At 31.9% G+C, this 17,233-nt stretch overlaps 1 protein-coding gene across 1 annotated transcript in view; it reads right to left on the bottom strand.

Moving 5' to 3' along the window:
- Positions 1-16,791, bottom strand: part of LOC110028751 (ankyrin repeat domain-containing protein 2A-like) — a 17,772-nt gene extending 981 nt beyond the window's left edge. The window contains exons 1-7 of the mRNA XM_020730733.1: positions 16,505-16,791; positions 14,465-14,598; positions 12,455-12,664; positions 12,223-12,371; positions 3,888-4,059; positions 684-776; positions 57-196 (exon numbers count right to left, since the gene is read on the bottom strand). Of these exons, the coding sequence (XP_020586392.1) occupies positions 57-196; positions 684-776; positions 3,888-4,059; positions 12,223-12,371; positions 12,455-12,664; positions 14,465-14,598; positions 16,505-16,523 (917 nt within the window). The 5' untranslated portion in view covers positions 16,524-16,791. The remainder of the gene's footprint in view (positions 1-56; positions 197-683; positions 777-3,887; positions 4,060-12,222; positions 12,372-12,454; positions 12,665-14,464; positions 14,599-16,504) is intronic.
- Between the last annotated feature and the right edge of the window lie 442 nt (positions 16,792-17,233).

Here is a 17,233-nt window from a genome sequence, read left to right as displayed (position 1 = left end):
TATATATGGTAAAAAAATTAAAAATGAGAACAAGAAAAAGGAACAGCAAGGCTTACACAGCGGCACCGTTTTCCAACAGAAGTGCTACGCATTCCTTCCGTCCATACCCAGCAGCATAATGGAGAGCAGTGTTTTTATTCTTGTCCAAAGCATCCACAGCAGCTCCGGCCTCAAGAAGAACTTGGGCACATTCCACCTGAAAAACAAATGAAAATAAGGAATTCTAGAAGTTTCTGTGATATCTACTAGAGAAAGTCAACCGAGAGAACCATATGTATCAGCACGTAGCAGAATCATTAGTGTCATCTTGACTTCTCAATATGACTTTCAAACATTTTTATTCTCTATTTATTCTTACACAGATCTTTTTGCAGTTTGTATTGTTTTCAATCATTTTTAATTTGATGAATCTTAATCCCTCAATTATACAAATTCAAAGCGCCTTATATATTTGACCTTTAATAAAGATATATAAAGTAAAAATAAATTATTTTACTATATTTGTAGACCTACAATAGCGTGACAGTATTCTTGAACATTCTTAAATTACACTACCCCCCTTTTTTCTTTTTTTTTATTTTGCAAATTTTACAAGGAAACTCCAAGTTTAAAGAGAGATCATTTTGAACGCAACAAAAACTATAGACAAGCAGCATACCAAGTTTAAAATGAAGTATTCATACCTCTCCATAGCCACATGCAAAATGCAAGGCTCTTCTGCCCTCTGAATCCTCTTCGTCCTTGTCAGCTCCAGCAGCAAGCGCACTCTTCAGGGCCTGTATGAGTTTGCAAGCAGATGAAACTTCAAGGCATAAAATGTGAAATACCGTAGGAAGATTTACATATGTACGTAACGTACCACTCAATTCCTATGCATTTACATATCAAACAACTAAACTTCAATTTTTACATACATGCCACCCTATCCATGCATGAAAAGGTACATTCCACTTCTTGAAATTTAAAATGGTGGTAATTTTGATGTGTTAAAAAAAATTTGGGTGGTATACATGTAAAAAGTAAAGATTTGGTGTTAGTCATATAAAATATATACAAATTGAGTGGTATGTATGTAGATGCCTCTATTAACAAAGAAAAATAAAAACAATAGCAGAAAGATGCATCTCGCGAGAATAAAGTAAATGAAATGCTTGCAAATGAATACAGCCCAAAATAAATACAAACTTACCAAGGCAGCAGTTTGATTAAATCAAATATTTATGCAGTCATGCTGTCTTTATTACTTGCATTCTCAATTAACGTTGTAGGTGGCATCAGACTTTAACTTTTATTTTACCAACAAGGCATGTTAAATTCTCTTTTAGCTCTTCCCCAATCACCATATAGGCATTTCTAAATTTACATTTTATTTGCACTAAACATGGCCGTAAGCACTTTCACTGTCGCACAGCATAGAAAAATAGCATGAGAATTTCAAGCTCAAAAACAAAAATATCACATTACTGTCACCAAAAGTACACAAAATACTCTCACCATATTATTTCAGATGTACTTCAATTTAGTAACATGGTTCTCATTCTGTAAATTACATCCTCATCTATATATAAATTATTCTGCATCGTAAATTTAACTTGTCTAAATTATCACTCAACTATCACCAGATCTTCTAACATTATTAACTTTTAAATATTATACATGCATCCACATCATCATAATCATCATCATTGTTATCATCATTAATATTATCCAAATTATTTTACTACCCACAAAAAATGTACAACATGTACTAAATATTCTTTGTTAATCCAAAGACCTTTATTCTAAATAAATTTAGTGACCCAATTTTTAACTATTTCGAATATACTTTCACCAATTAAGACTACGGCATCCATTTCATTTTAAAGAACCTCCATAATCAATGCACCAATTTATTTTTTTCTTCATTATTTTCCACCATCATGGTGCAATATTTATATTTACTTTTTTTGCTAGGATTTGATTTCCTTCATTATTTTCCACCTTCATATCCCATTTTATTTAAAAGGTCAGGTTTTGCTCAATTCAATCAAGCAAACATTAAAGAACTTCGTCTTTCCTTTCCTCTAAAGCTCTTTTCAAACAAATATTTTTTTTGCTTAGTGGCTTCTTATACTTTCTCATTCCCTCAACAAATCTTATCAAAGATAAATTATGTCCAAACTCCTTAAAACCTCTTCAGCAACAAGTTATTTCAACTAACCTATTGACTGACAATAAATCTTCTAACATTGAAGCATGACCAATTTAAACATTTTCGAAAATGAAATCAGACCAATTTAGCATAAAAGACTTTGTTTGATTGAAGTGTCAGTGTTTGTTGATGGAAGTAAAGTTGGGTTCGTGTAATAAATGATTTGGATGTAAAGTTTCAAGCCGAATAATTTTTTGGATGTAAAGTTTTTAAAACATGGCATAAAACCTTTATTCAAGCGCCGCTCTAGAATTTGAAACCTCGATAGCAAATTGTGTGAGCTGCGTTCTGCCAAAGGCAAGCGCAAGTCACCAATTTAATTACTCCAAGAAGTCCATGACATCCCTCAAATTTTATTCTATTTGCATGAATTTAAAATCTTCCATCACATATGACACTTTCTAGGTAGGGGTGCAATCAAGTCAAGCGAGCTCGAGCTCGAGTACGACCCGGCTTGTTTATTATAAAAAAGAGAAAATAATATTAATTTAAGGTACTCTTATAATAAAATGACAAATAAAATAAACAATTAGAAGAAAAATAATAAAAATTCACCTAATAAAAAATAGAAAATATATTAATACTTTATATTTTGAGTATATTTTATAATAATAGTTTTTTAAACGAGCCGGTTCACGAGCAAACGAGTTTAGTAGGGGCTAGCTTGAGCTTGGCTTGTTAGCTCATCGAGCTCAGTTCATGAACCACTTATCAACCAAGCTCACGAGCCGGTTTGACTTACATCCCTATTTCAAGGTCAAACCTTGAATTGTAAAAACCAAATAAAGTTTATTTTCATGATCATGAATGTTCTCAAGTATCTCACCGGAGATGTAATTAATCATATTGGTTTGCTCCTCTGAGAAATCATGATCCCCAAAACTAAAATGAAACCTATTTAATTTTCCATATCATTCAAGGAAATATCTAGGACATGCATTCATTTTACCTTCAAAACTTTAGGAGAGTACATTCCAACCATAAGGCACTTTAGAAGCCACAAACTCATATTGTTATTAACATTTCAAGTGCTTTTGTGATGCTATATCAATTAAAATTATGTATACTAATTGCAGACGTATTTAGCTTCCATGTTGTGTTTCAAGTTGGGTGAAATTGATGAAATTGAAATTGGTTTACTCTTTATTTCATTAAGTAGAACAACAAAAAGCCTTTACCCCCACTAAGTGGGGCCGGCTACATGAATATTTTTTCTCCATTGGGTCCTATTGAGTGTCAAATTTTGATCTAATTCTAATAAAATAAGATTATTTTTTATACAACATGCCCAAGTCTTTTTAGGTCTACCTATCTTTCTTAGCATATGTCAAATCTAAAACATCTACGCTCCGAATCGAATCATCAGATGGTCGAAGTTTAATGTGATCAAACCATCTAAGAAGACTCTGTCTAATCTTATCTGCCACTGGAGCTACACCAACCCTGTCATGGATATATTTTTTTCACATTTTGTCTCTAAGTGTAAAGCAACTCATCCACCTAGGCATTCTCATCTTAGCAAAACATCATGTGCCATAAAGCATTGCAGGTCCCACCACCCTTTTGTCTCCCTATTTCATTAAATAATATTATAAAAATGAAAGTTCAAACTCTAGATCATCTCCAATTAAAATTAGTGATTGAACAGCTTCATGGATCATAAAATCAATTACAGTAGCCAATTATTTGACTTTACCTCAACATCGCCAATGCTAGCTGCATGATGAACAGCAGATTCATCTTCGTATTCTGCATCCGCTTCGCCTTGTTCAGCTCCTGATGGCTCAGATGAAGCTGCAGGTTCTCCTGAAGATACAATTCCCATTGCTTGGCCAAGCTTTTGCAGAACCTCTTGGTCATTCCAATACCTAAAATAGTATACATTACAAAATACATTAAATAATATGTATATATTGAATAAGAAAAAGTTAAATGGAAATCATGGCCATGGCTGCCTGAAAGAAAACATTTATGAATTGTTGTTAACAAGCAATTAACAAGTTAATGCCAAAACTTCTGAACAAAAATTATAATTTCACAATTGCTAGTGACGGGCATTCCTCAAAAATAAAAAATTGCCAAGATCTGACTCAATTATAAAAGAAATGGCAAAGTTATAATACAATTGATTAAAAAAAGAAATTGGCTGGCTAGGTGACCTTAACTCTATCATGAAGAAAAATATTAAAGGATTGAACCAGGCTCAAAATGAGATTATGATCGTTTTAAGATATTTCAGGACTTTAAACAGTTAGAAGAAAAAGAAAATGGGAAATCACGTATTTAAAAGAGACAATTAGAAAATTAAAATACATTGTTCAATATTATAAGTGGATATGCGTGATAAAGACTAACAACAAAATAATAAGGATGGCAGTGGATGGTTTAAAGACAATTAGAAAAGAGAATCTGAGTTGTGGCAAAAAGAAGAACAAATTATCAATAAAGTAAAAACTTATTTTAATTAATACATAATACTACAAAAAACTCTTATTTATAAAGAGAGAGAGAGAAAGAGAATACCACTGTATTAAGTTCAAAAGTGAAGCTAAGATATCATAGATGCAAATTTTCTATTTAGATAGAAATAAAGAACTTTTTTGCAAAGATTGCCGGATGCTTTTAAGAGAGTTTAACTGCATAATACAGAATGGTAGAAATAAATGTTTATCCTAAGCATAAAAACAATAAATTCACCTGATATGAGTTGATAGATCTTAAATAAAAATTAGTTAAACTTCCAAATTAGAATGTCAAAGTCAAATAGAAATTTGAAAAGAACTAAAACAAAATGCTAATAAAATTGGCAAGTTGTATTAGGAATATTATCAATGAAATTCTAAGAGATACAAGAAATTGGTCATAGTTCATACATAATATAAAAGGGCTTGCCAATGTAGAAAGAAGGTACGGAAAAAGCTAAAGCAATAAAACATACTTTAAAACTGCAAAGAATAACTCTATTAACATATATAATTGTTATAAAGTTAAAGCATTTGTTCTAATCATTCTCATAATACTTATAAGAAGACTATTTCATAGGTTTGTTTCTCCTTTCAGTTCTTACAAATTTGATGATTCTAAAAAACAATAGTATCAAACAAAATGAAAAAATATCTCACACAAAAGCCATAGCAAGAGAAAGTGGGTCTAGAAGTTACGTTAATATTAATGTACTAAGAAAAGAGCAATATGGTCATCATTAGGATAAAGACTAAAAGAGAAGATGTAAATGCTATTTAAGAAACTTTAAATAAGAGCGTTTAAAATTACTTTAAAAGAGTAAAATGAATATGATAAGGAAATATATTGGGAATAGCTCCAAAAAGGATCAGTTGAGTTAAATTTAAAGAAAATTATGTGAAGTTCTAGATTTCAATGAATATTCATTTATATTTTGCTATTCATGAAAGATACAAATAGTTTACTACTACGTACTGTGAAATATAAATAAGAGACATAATAACTTTAAAAGGTGGGGCTAAAAAATCATAAATACACCTTTCCATTTAGAACAAAATATTTTCTTTTGTGCTTTTAAGATGATTTTAAAAGACGATCGGATTAAGAGCGTAGATGTTTTAGATTCAACTTAGGTTAAGAAGGTAGAAGTAGACCTAAAAAGACTTTGGCATATTGTATAAAAGATAATCTCAATTTATTAGAATTAAATGAAAATATGACACTCAATAGGATGCAAGGGAAAAAAAGATTCATGTAACCGGCCCCACTTAGTGTGAAAAAGTGTTTGTTGTTGTTGTTGTCGTCGTCCTATTAAAATGATTTTAAAAGAGCTTTTAAATAGCAAGTATATATCATAACTTCAAAATAATAATAAATGTAAATAATTCCCTTACAATAAGAGAGTAGGACTAAAAAGCTGATAAGTTTACAGCCGTTCAAAACAAATTGTCTATAAAACAATAAATATTCAAATATAAACAAATACAGGCTTAAAAAAAGTTGGTAGGCTTATGAATATTATCATTGAGGTTCAATTAAAAACTAGAAATAAATCATACATAAACAAAACACTGATCAATGAATGATATACAAAAATTAAGTTAATGAAACATACTTTAAAGATTGAAAAAAAAAACATTACGATATTCAATAATTAAAGCTAAAAAATCTTTTTTTCTGCTAATTTAAATAATACTTATATAAATCCTATTTAATAGTTTATCTCTCCTTCTCTAGTGCCAACTGCCAACTAGTGTTGATGATTATAAACTATACTTGGTAAATTAAAAACTAGCTATAGTTGTGGATAACCATGTCTAGAAAAGGGGTGTAAATGAGCCAAGATTTAACTATGAATGGATGGATAGTTTATATAAGAATTTGGGTTGGGATTTTAAGAGCACACCATAGATGAGAGTTCATCTACCTAATTTTTAGTGCAAGCTTCCTAGATTTTAAGAGCACACCCTAGGTGAGCGTTCGTTTACCTAATTTTCGAATGAATGATGAAGTTAGACACTTGACTCTGATTCACAAACTGATTAAGACACTAGACATGAGAATGCACCGAAACGTAGTTCATGCTTCCTTAATTAAATCAATAGTGAAATTCCCGTCATGACAACTTATAGTGAAACCCAATGCACCGGGATTTGAGCTTGAACATACATTCAAATCCTCCTTGCAATTGGGACATTTGTTAATGTCACATATGGATCACTGGACTAGGATAAGTCTAGGGTATAGGTGGCTAGAGCGATGACGACATTGCTTATGTGTGCTTAAACGAGGGATACGAAGTGAGATTATTAGAATAGTATCTCCTACCTCAAAGATCTTCAATAGATGAGAGGAAAGAATCAATGATACTATTCATCGATTCTTGGTGGGATCATTGCCCCCGACGCCTTAAGTTGTCAGTAATTCTAGCACGATTAGAATAACTAGCCTGTAGACTAGACGACTTTACAAAATATTTACAAAAGTAAACATAAAAATTTATTTTGCATGTTAAAAAGAACTCCGCATAAAAGACTTAAATAACAGCTTATGCATGAAAATAAAAGAATTTTTCTATGAAAATTTATAAAGGTCCACGGCTAATCACTTGAATAGAGGTTAAGGATTGTCTTCGGTAGATTGTCGGACTGATAACTCTTGTTCAAGATCAGGAAGCACACAGTATAGCTCTGAGCCCCCCACTTTTACCAATGTCTTATACCTAGTCCTGGTCTTTCGTTGCTTGTGATTTTTACGACTCGTGTTTTTGACTTTCGAGTTGGGTTTTCTCGTCTCGTTTATTTTTCTTGCAAGCTTATTTAAATCTGTTGCAAATCATACTATGTTCGCAATACTAATAACACAACAGTAGCAGATGCCCAGAACTGAAACCAAAACCGAAACAAAACAAAACCAAACTTTGATACCAAAACTGTGAAACATAAACCCCAATCTCAAACACTTAAACCCTAGAGCTATCGCTACAACAGGAGCTTGGAGTCAGCTTTGTGGGCAGCACGGCGAGGAACTTGGATCGAGCGACAAGAGTAACTTCTTCAACAATCTCTCTCCTTAGTCTAATTAACAACCTATAGGACTTCGAGGTAGCTCGTCTAACGCGACATAAGTCCTCATCCCTTTTTAGGCTCCTGCACAACTATGTTGAGCAGCGTAAGTCCTAATTCATTTTAGGTTCTGAGGATGTCGTTCATTACGACGTAAACCCTCATCTCTTTGCGGGTTATTTTCATAATCACTCATTATGCAAGTGTAAGTCACAAATAATAAAATTGACAGGATTGAACACTCAAATAACATCTTCTCCAAAACACAACCACATAATAGGATAGTCTGGGAAGTCACTGAGGTTTCTCCTCAGAATCTGTAACATCCCCTACATGTTCCTTCCTTTGGACTCCTAAAATATTTTTTCCTATTTGAGTCACTCCCACTTGTCTTTCCACGTCCTACCGTGAAAACCTAAACTTTTAAATCTTAAAGACTAGTACCTCTGATCATTATCGAGAGTTTTCTCAAGTGACCCCAATCATTTGTGATGTAATTAACTATAGGGATTTGTCTCTATAGAGAACTTGGAACCCAGATAAAAGAAACTCTATTTAATCTTTGTATTAGATAAGGGGAATTTGTCGATCACATAAAAGGTTCACAGACCAAACGGACAAATCTCTTAGTTTACAGGATTAAATCTATCGCCGAGGTCAACACTTATCTTTCCGGAAGGTGTAGTATTCACGGTATCGAACACGATTATGCAAACTATTAGACGAATGAGATTCATTTGGTCTCATTTTTCGAAAATTAAAACATACTACTTTCAGAACTCAAATTATATACCTCTTATATTAAATTAAATTTCAAAATTATTTTCATATTTTCAAATCATCAAAAAGTTGAGTGACAGATCCAAATCAAATGAATCAAAAGATTCAAATCGAAACTGACTTGGTTTCAACCCTACCGAACGAAACCCAATTAACCTGTACAAAATAGCATGATATTCATGCAGGACAATTTTGGGTTTTCAGATCAAGTTCAAGTTAAATTTGAGTCAAATCTGAACTTGCAGGTCAACTTGAATTCAACCTAAAAATTTAACAGCTTAAAATTGACCTAAAGCTGACCTAAAATGGAAGAAATCCAAGCTTTAGAAAATTAATTTGAGTTTCGAGTTAAGTCAGTTTTTGACACCCATACCGCGTACCAGTATTTTCTAAAGCATGGATTTCTTTGATTTCGACTTTCTTCTATTCTAGGATTTTGGGGCATCGAGATAGATATTTGGATTTTGTATTTTATAAAAAGAATTAACAAATTTTAAGCGAGTTAAGAGGTGACATCAGAAATTGGGCGTTCAGAGAATAATGTCACCCCTTTCCTTGTGGCAAGAGCTGGTGAAAATAGGTATCCAAGTCACTTATGAATTGATTCCCATCACTTTACATTTCACTTAAATTCAAACCAGGTTTAAATTCTTGGAAATGTTGGAGATATGTTTATTGTGTCTCAACTTGAACTTTCTTAACCTTCCAGTATAGGAATCAAGTTCATTTTACCTAGGTTGGGTGTACTAAAAAGATGATGAGAAAGTTTGAGGTTCTAAATAGGCTTTAATAGGCTGAGTGTCCTGACAGGATGATAAGGTAGATGTTCATACCCATAATTTTGATTAGATGATGGTGGATAATTAAATAGTTCACGCCTTGAAACTTTTGTTCATGAAATTCTTCTAAATTTCATGTTTACAGTGGTAAAGATTGATGTTCAAAAGGAATAGTAGTTGGACTATTTTTATTTAGAAAATATCCAATAAAAATGCTCTTGATATATAAATGTGAATGAAAACTAAACAACTTTTGATAAATAAATGTGAATGAAAACTAAACAACAATTTCGAAGGGAGCAAAATAAAATATTTTGGCCTTAGCAAATAAATAGAAAATGGATTGAACAGGAGTTTAAAATGCAAGTACTTCTGTAGATATTCTATTATTAAGATATGTAGCTGTCAAAACGACTTCCCTGTGCACTCATGGGAAACATTTGTAATCAAGCAGCCTCTAAGAAATGTTTATTTCCTTTCAGCCACTCAATTTTAAAGATTGAGGGGGCTGACACAGGACCTATGATGGATAATTATCTGATGTAGGCAACAATTCTTAAAACTAACTCAAGTAGTCCTAACAATTTGCCAGACTAACAGTATCTTCGTTATGTTCCAGAACTTAAATGAAAAAATATACATAGAAATTTACAAAAATAATTGTCCCATGCGACTCTGCAACTAGATAATAAATTTCAATCTAGACTAGACAATAAATTGCAATCTAGGTTAGATACTAAAAGCACAAAGTTAAGTATCAGATTTTTTTAGGGAATAAAAACTTTTCCAGCCAGTTTTGATAGTGACCCATCTTTAATCTGAATATTATAACTTTCATGATAGGCCGCAACAGTGGAAGACATTTTTTGTCTCACACTATATGATTTGACACTGCCGCATCTACTGTCGAAGCATAAATATTCTTCTTATTTGCAATGAGGACATCTAAAAGCTAAAACTTTAGCAAAATCAAGATTATTTCGGTGATGTTCCAAATTAAGTTTCTATTAAGAGAATAGTTGATTGTCCTCTATTTGTTGTCTATATGGCTGAAAAGCTAAAATAGAATGGAGAGATCTATAATTAATTTTCTTTGTTGTTGGATCTCTTAAAAGAATTTCAATCCAATACTCTTCATGAAGCATTTTCACTTTGAGCTTAATTTCCAATGTCGGAGTTGACCACTGGCTTCTTCACATATATTCTTGCTACTCTTCGAGGGAAAAGATTGGTTATCAGAGTTGATTAAAAACCCATAAGAAAAAGAAGAGACTCCATGTTGAAAAACTCATCAGCCTCAGGAGGAGTAGAAATTTGATAACCCTGATATCTTAAAAATTACAATAAAAATCAAGATGAGTAAAAAGAAGACGGCATAATTTTATTCCCTTAGTCATTCAAAATAGATTACAAATAAATAGGTAAAGAAACAATTATCTAAAACAGAAAGAAATCTAGAAACTAATTATGAAATTAAAACTAACTGCGCAACAAAAATAAAATGATGCACACAAATTTCAAATATCTTGTTGATGGAAAGCTATTGTACACAAACCATTACATTAATACAGAAGAAAAATATGCCCGCATATTGTTGAATTGTTATAGACAGATAGAAGTTGTCCACATTTTGCTAGATTAATGTAGATAGAAAAATGCTGACCAAAGATTTAACATTATTTCAATAATCGTTATGAGACAGTAGTATAACAAAAATATAAGCCACATCAATGACGAAACACACAACTTTGTTTTTGGCTAAGAAGATCCACTACTACTGGGACTTCAAAAAAAAACAATTAGTATAAAAGCATAGAAACAACAAAATTATCTACTTGTGATTTGAGTACTAAAAAATAATTGATTTAAGTGGGTTACTAGAAAGAAAAAGAAAAATGAGTGTGCAAGCATATGCTGAAGCTCCTAAAGTGTAAAGATATGCCAAATGAAAAAATAACAGGCTTCAGAAGTAGTTGTAGCGAACAAATAACTCTTGATCGTGTAAGATTACAATAGAAATCAACATTACTGTTATATCTTAGAACTATTTTTATTGCCTATGAAGTTACACAATATAATTGTTTTGAGATTTTTTTATGTTATTTGCAAATGAGACTTCTAATAGTTAGTTCCTCATTTAATGTTAAAAGTAAGAAGAAAAAACTGAAGATGAGAAAGATTCAATTAGTTAAATGGGCTAAATAACTGGTACATAATTCAAGTAGACGTGAAATTAATAATAATAATAATAATAATATATAATTATCAATTAATCTAGTAGAAAATGAAACATGTGTTACATCTATAAGTATTATGGGTCAAATATATATATAATGGGGATATTGATGCGCTCCAAATTCTAAGTTAAAATAAGGGTGGTTAAAATGGCAAATCAATAATAAAATATTATTAAACAAAACAAGGAGTTGTATTAGATCATATAAAACAACAATAACACTGGTGATAATAAAAGGTCAGCATGTAAAGAACCAATGAATTCATTGATAAATAAAAATGAATAGAAAAAATGAGTATTAAGATGTTTTCCTCCTAAAAATAGAAAGAATTGAGCCAAAAATAAGTATAATTCAAAAACTATGAGTAGCGCCATGAAAACAAGATAAGTACAACGATTATGAGTAGCCACCATAAAAATAAGCTTGCAAGAAGCTGCCCTGAAAGGTTTAGGCTTTTATATTGGAAGGAGAATATCCAACTATCAGGTGTGTTGAGCGCAATTAATACCAAAGAATTAATATAATAAGGTAGAAGAAAAATGGCATAGCTAAAACTAGGGAAAGCCTAGCCTTACATAAAATTAACACATTAAGTAGCACTAAAAAAAGAATGAAAAATAATGATTGATAAATTGGAACCCCAAAAATTAGAATAATGCTAATGATGAAATTAATTAACAGATAAAATGCAGAATCTTATCAAGTACTTCATCATTGTGGCTGGACCTCCAACTTCTATCTCATCAAGGATTGGCTTCAATGACGGATCTTCTCTTATTCGTGACATACGTTCTTCCATTTGCTCCTTATGAGCAGGATTAGTCAGATTGTCAAGCATAGAAGACATGGAAGGATCCTGCATGGACATATTTCAATTTCTTTATTTCATAACCAGCGTTAAAAGCTCGTCTAATATTCAGGCATAATAGTCACTTCAACCTGCATCAAGGCGTTTCCAAGGCGTTCAGCCATGGTCATAAACTGAGGGTTCTGCATCACTTGCTGCATGGTAGTCATATATTGTTGTGAATCTAACGGAGGAACACCGCCTTCTCCAGCTATAGCAACACTTTTCTGAAGTTGCTCGGCCATCTGAGTAAATACAGGATCAGTTGCTATTTGTGATGCTAGGTCTTTTATGCTTGGATCCTGTATTCATCATATCATAAAAAATAAGCCAAACAGATTGTTTGAAATCTTTCTAAAGAAAGTAGATTATGACACATAATAATGAGAAAAAAAACATCATGCATATGCACTGCAAGAGAAAGAATAAGAAAAAGGTCCACTATAATTATATCTAAATTGTGACATGGTAGGGGAATTTGGACCATCAAAAGCATGTCCAATTAAGTATATCATACTAGCAATAGGATAGCTTCACCAGGTAGCTTTACAAGCTGATTTAAAGATAAGATTTTCAATTAATTCTAAATTCTGCATCTCTGAAACACTCAATACTTTATTTTGGAAAGATGGTTGTAAAGTTGTGGTGGGAAAGACAACTTCTTAGAAAGTAGTGGTAAAAATTATAACTATACATTTTTTTTTTCCAGAAAATCATACATCTTTCTTAAGGCCTCCATACTTCAAAAACTTGGGTTAAAAAAACTAATTTCCCTCCACAAAATTTCTAGAAAAAAAAAAGTTATTCTTCAAACAGAGTTGTGGTGGCGGTCTGAAACGTAAAACAGACAAAAAAGTTGCCCCACACAGACTCTTAAGAAAATAGCATAATGTTCCCTTGGCAAATTTGATCACCAAACCAGTTTGTGCCCTAGATCAAAACAAATGTTGCATAACAAAGCATAAAAAATACAAGAAAAATAAGAAAAAAGATTAAAAAAAAATTATTCATCAAAGTGAGAAAAAAATAAACTAAAAGCCACAACAAAAAAGAAGAAAAAAAGATCCAGAAGTGTTAAAGATAATTAAATGAGTCATAAGGTGGTTCCATTGACCTTTCTCTCATAAACTCCCCATCATCAACAACACCACATTACAACACTTACCTAACATGAGAGACAAAAAGGCCCTCATGACCCTAAAATGTAGCCTTATATTGCACGGATATAAACACAGGGACACGGACACCACACTTCTATTATTAAAAATATAAGACACAAACACACAATCATTATGATAAAAATACAAAAAAAAAATTATAGCATTATATTTTAAAAACTAAGATGACCATAACCAAAAATACCATTTCAGGCGAGCGATTGACGAACTAATCGAGCTCGTCTGCAAGAAAAGAAATCGGCGAATAAGTTGAACATATAGGTTTAATTTTTAAATAAAAAAATAATTTTTTTAAAAAATTTACTTATAAAAGTATATCAAAGATGTTTAAAAAATATTTTTTAATTCACTAATTTAATTACTAATTTAAAACTTGTATGCCAAACAAGTGTCGCTTTTATTTAAATAATCTTTAAATAGAGCATGCCAGAGACTTGTCTGACACCTGTCCAGCGGTCGCGCGAGTGTTCGTGTCCAAGAAGTATCAGACGCCGCACGGCTCTTTAGTCAAAAGTGTTCGTGCATCATAGAATAGTAGCCATGTGTCAAGGAAAATGTAATGTACAAGTACACCTTTATCAAAGGAACTAACCACTCATTGAATCATAAAACGAGTTTAAGAGAAGGCAAAGCAATATTGTTGCAATCATGAATGGAATGTATTACTTTCTAAAACATGTATCTATAATCAAATGATAAGAAGATGCATTGGACATGACCAGCATAATAGTATATCACTTTCATATGCAATTAAACCAAAAAATTCTAGTATCCCATATGCCGTTGTTAGTTTATTTTCTTGCTTCTACCAATAGTCAAAATCCCATTGTTTCTTCGGATTAAAATACAGGTATATATAACTTGGCACCAGAACAAAAAATTTCAAAGGTAACGAAGAGATTGAATTTAAGAAAAGAGGAGTACATTAAGAAGCTCTGTAATAGTAGAAAAATCAAAAGGATTTCCAGAAAAAGCTGTTCCAGGTGCAGCAGCCCTTCCACCACCAGTAGATGCTCCTGCATTTGAGCTCTTTTTCTCTTTTGAAGATGGCTTCTCACCTAAAAAAAAGACGTTCTTACAAATAAAAACAAGAAAGATGGAAACCAGGCACTTCAGAAAAATTTCAAGTAAATAAATGGAAAACTGCATAGTTACAGAATATGCATTTAGCTAACTAATCAATTTTAAAGAAAAGCAATGCGTTAAGAACACAAAATCCATACTTAAAAATATAAGGAACATAAGAGGAAAATTTCTGTTCAATGGATGGCAACTCACCATTTTGCAAAGAGTACACTTAACTTTTCATCATTTTAATAGATTGAATCCCAAAATAGTCCACTATTATTTCTGTTTGGCCAAATTAATCCAAAAATATCATATTTCTCCAGTTTAGTGATGATGAATTTAATGCTTTTCAACCCCATGAAAATATTATGCTCTCTTGGGCGAGATTCAAACATATTAATGCTTCGCCAATTAGCAAGCCAACAATAACTATTCATCTCAAACACACTTCACTTGTTCATGCCCTTCCTATCTACATGGCGCTGCTCTGGATTCAAATCCTAGTAAGCCTTTTCTTACCTTCATCAGAAGACTTGTTTGAGGTGAAAGAAGTTGTTTGTTAAAGTTGACGAACTGATGAAGGAAAAAAAATTTAAAAACAAGTGTTTGCATTATGAACTTTTACTCTTGAAAAAGTCACATAATAGCCGTCTTAGAAAAACCACACTCTCATATCTTTGGTCATAAAATATTACTTCTAAATAAAAACATTTTTGAAAAGCAAGAGGAAAATCATAGCTAAATATGATTTTGATCAAGTAAAGCATGGCAGTAAGAAAGCTACACCAAATAGACCCTTATGTAGCATAGCTCAACATTGATCTAACCCAGTATAGGCCTTCATACTATTGCAATGCTTTATACAATGGATGGTGAATGTTCCTATGACAATTCCAAGAAAATTGCTATATGTAGAAAAGAAGTGTTGAAACCCATAGAATTCTAACTTAGTGTGCTTCCTCCATGGCCTAGACCGACAAGAGAACCCTCCTACAATAGAGTGTCAAAGATTTTGAGAAGGTGAAAATAAAGCATTGGCTTCCATCATATCTCTTGCACCTAATTAGTTAATCTTTTGGTTGTTAAAAGTAATATAAATAAATAGTAATTAATTAGATGTTAATTAATTCCTGAATCAACTAAGGATGAAGCCAACTAAAAATTAGGCTGAAGAGTGCTTAATTGGACATATTAGATATCTTTTGGGTTTAAATAATTAGGCTGATTAGATCTTAATAATTATTATAGAGTAATTAACAGTTACAATAATTAGGCTACATAAATAAATTTTAATTAACAATTTTTTGGAAAATTAACCTTCAAATGAATAGTTGAGCTATTAACCTGATTGGTGTCCAATGACACTTTTTTTTTAAAAAAAGTGTGAGGGCTATGCCCAGCCAAATGAATTAAAATTTAATCAGATAATTTAATAAGACGATTTAAATTTAAATTGGATAAATTAAGAATGAACGGTTTGGTATAAAAAACATGGCTAAGAAGTCTTAAATTTAAATAATTATATTTCAATTATGGTTTAATTTCAGAAAAAGTTAACAAATGAGACTCAAAAAAACTCATTAATCCCCTTCTCATTCGCACTCAACTAAGCGATTTAGATAATCCAGGCTTTATGCGAGGTCCTACGCGATTAAGAGTAATTAATCAGATTAACAAAAGAGCTTCTGCGCTGAATAAACAAGTAAGAGTAATTAGATCAAAATCAATTTATTAAACTACGCCATAGAACTGAATGAAACAAATGTCTTCTGAGCATACTTGTACCTTATTCCCGAGATCAAGGATACATTTAACATACATTGAATCCATTAAATCATCCCAACGAATCTAACAAAGAATTCGCAATCAGTAAAGAAGATTAAGAAAGAAGAAAACCATTATTTCCAGACGACATGGCGGCGCTAACTGCGGCGTGAGAGGCGATAACAGAAGCTGCGTAACCCAACCCTCGCTTGCAGGACGGGAGAGAATGAGAGGTGAACGAGCGACAAACGGCTGCCGGGGAAGAACAGGGAATGAATACGGCGGAACTGAAACTAATCTATGAGCTGATTTTGACGAATGCACTCGCGTCCGCTGTTGCTCTTCGTTTCCTACTTGGGAAGATAAGATACGTGTGGTCTAGAAGTGTAAATTAGCCCAACACTGCCTTAGCGGCCGGCCTCCTTAAAAATTATCATGGTTCAGGTTCGGTTGTTTATATATCAGCTCAAAAAAATTTTCATGTTTAGCTCTATTGCTTATAAGCTGAACACGGACGAACAAAATTTTATTTATGTTCGACTCGTTTATGTATGAAGCTCAAAAAAATTGTCCGTGTTTGGCTCGTTTATTTAGCAAGCGTATCAAACACAAGCATCTTGAAGAGCCCAATACGTGTTGTCGTGAACAACAAGCCATTTTAACAGCCCTAGTGAGGACAAAACTAGCTTATTAAAAGAACATAATTTAAGATAATATTGCAAATAATAATAATAAAATAAATAATTACGAGAAAATTACTAAAAATAACTTAATATAAAATTTAAAATTTAATTTTTAACATTTTAAAGATAAAGAGTCCAAATTTAATATATTTTGAATATATTTTATATTTATATTATT

Source organism: Phalaenopsis equestris, unplaced genomic scaffold (assembly GCF_001263595.1).
Source record: "Phalaenopsis equestris unplaced genomic scaffold, ASM126359v1 Scaffold000002, whole genome shotgun sequence".
NCBI lineage: Eukaryota > Viridiplantae > Streptophyta > Magnoliopsida > Asparagales > Orchidaceae > Phalaenopsis > Phalaenopsis equestris.
This window is presented reverse-complemented; position numbering and strand designations above follow the sequence as displayed.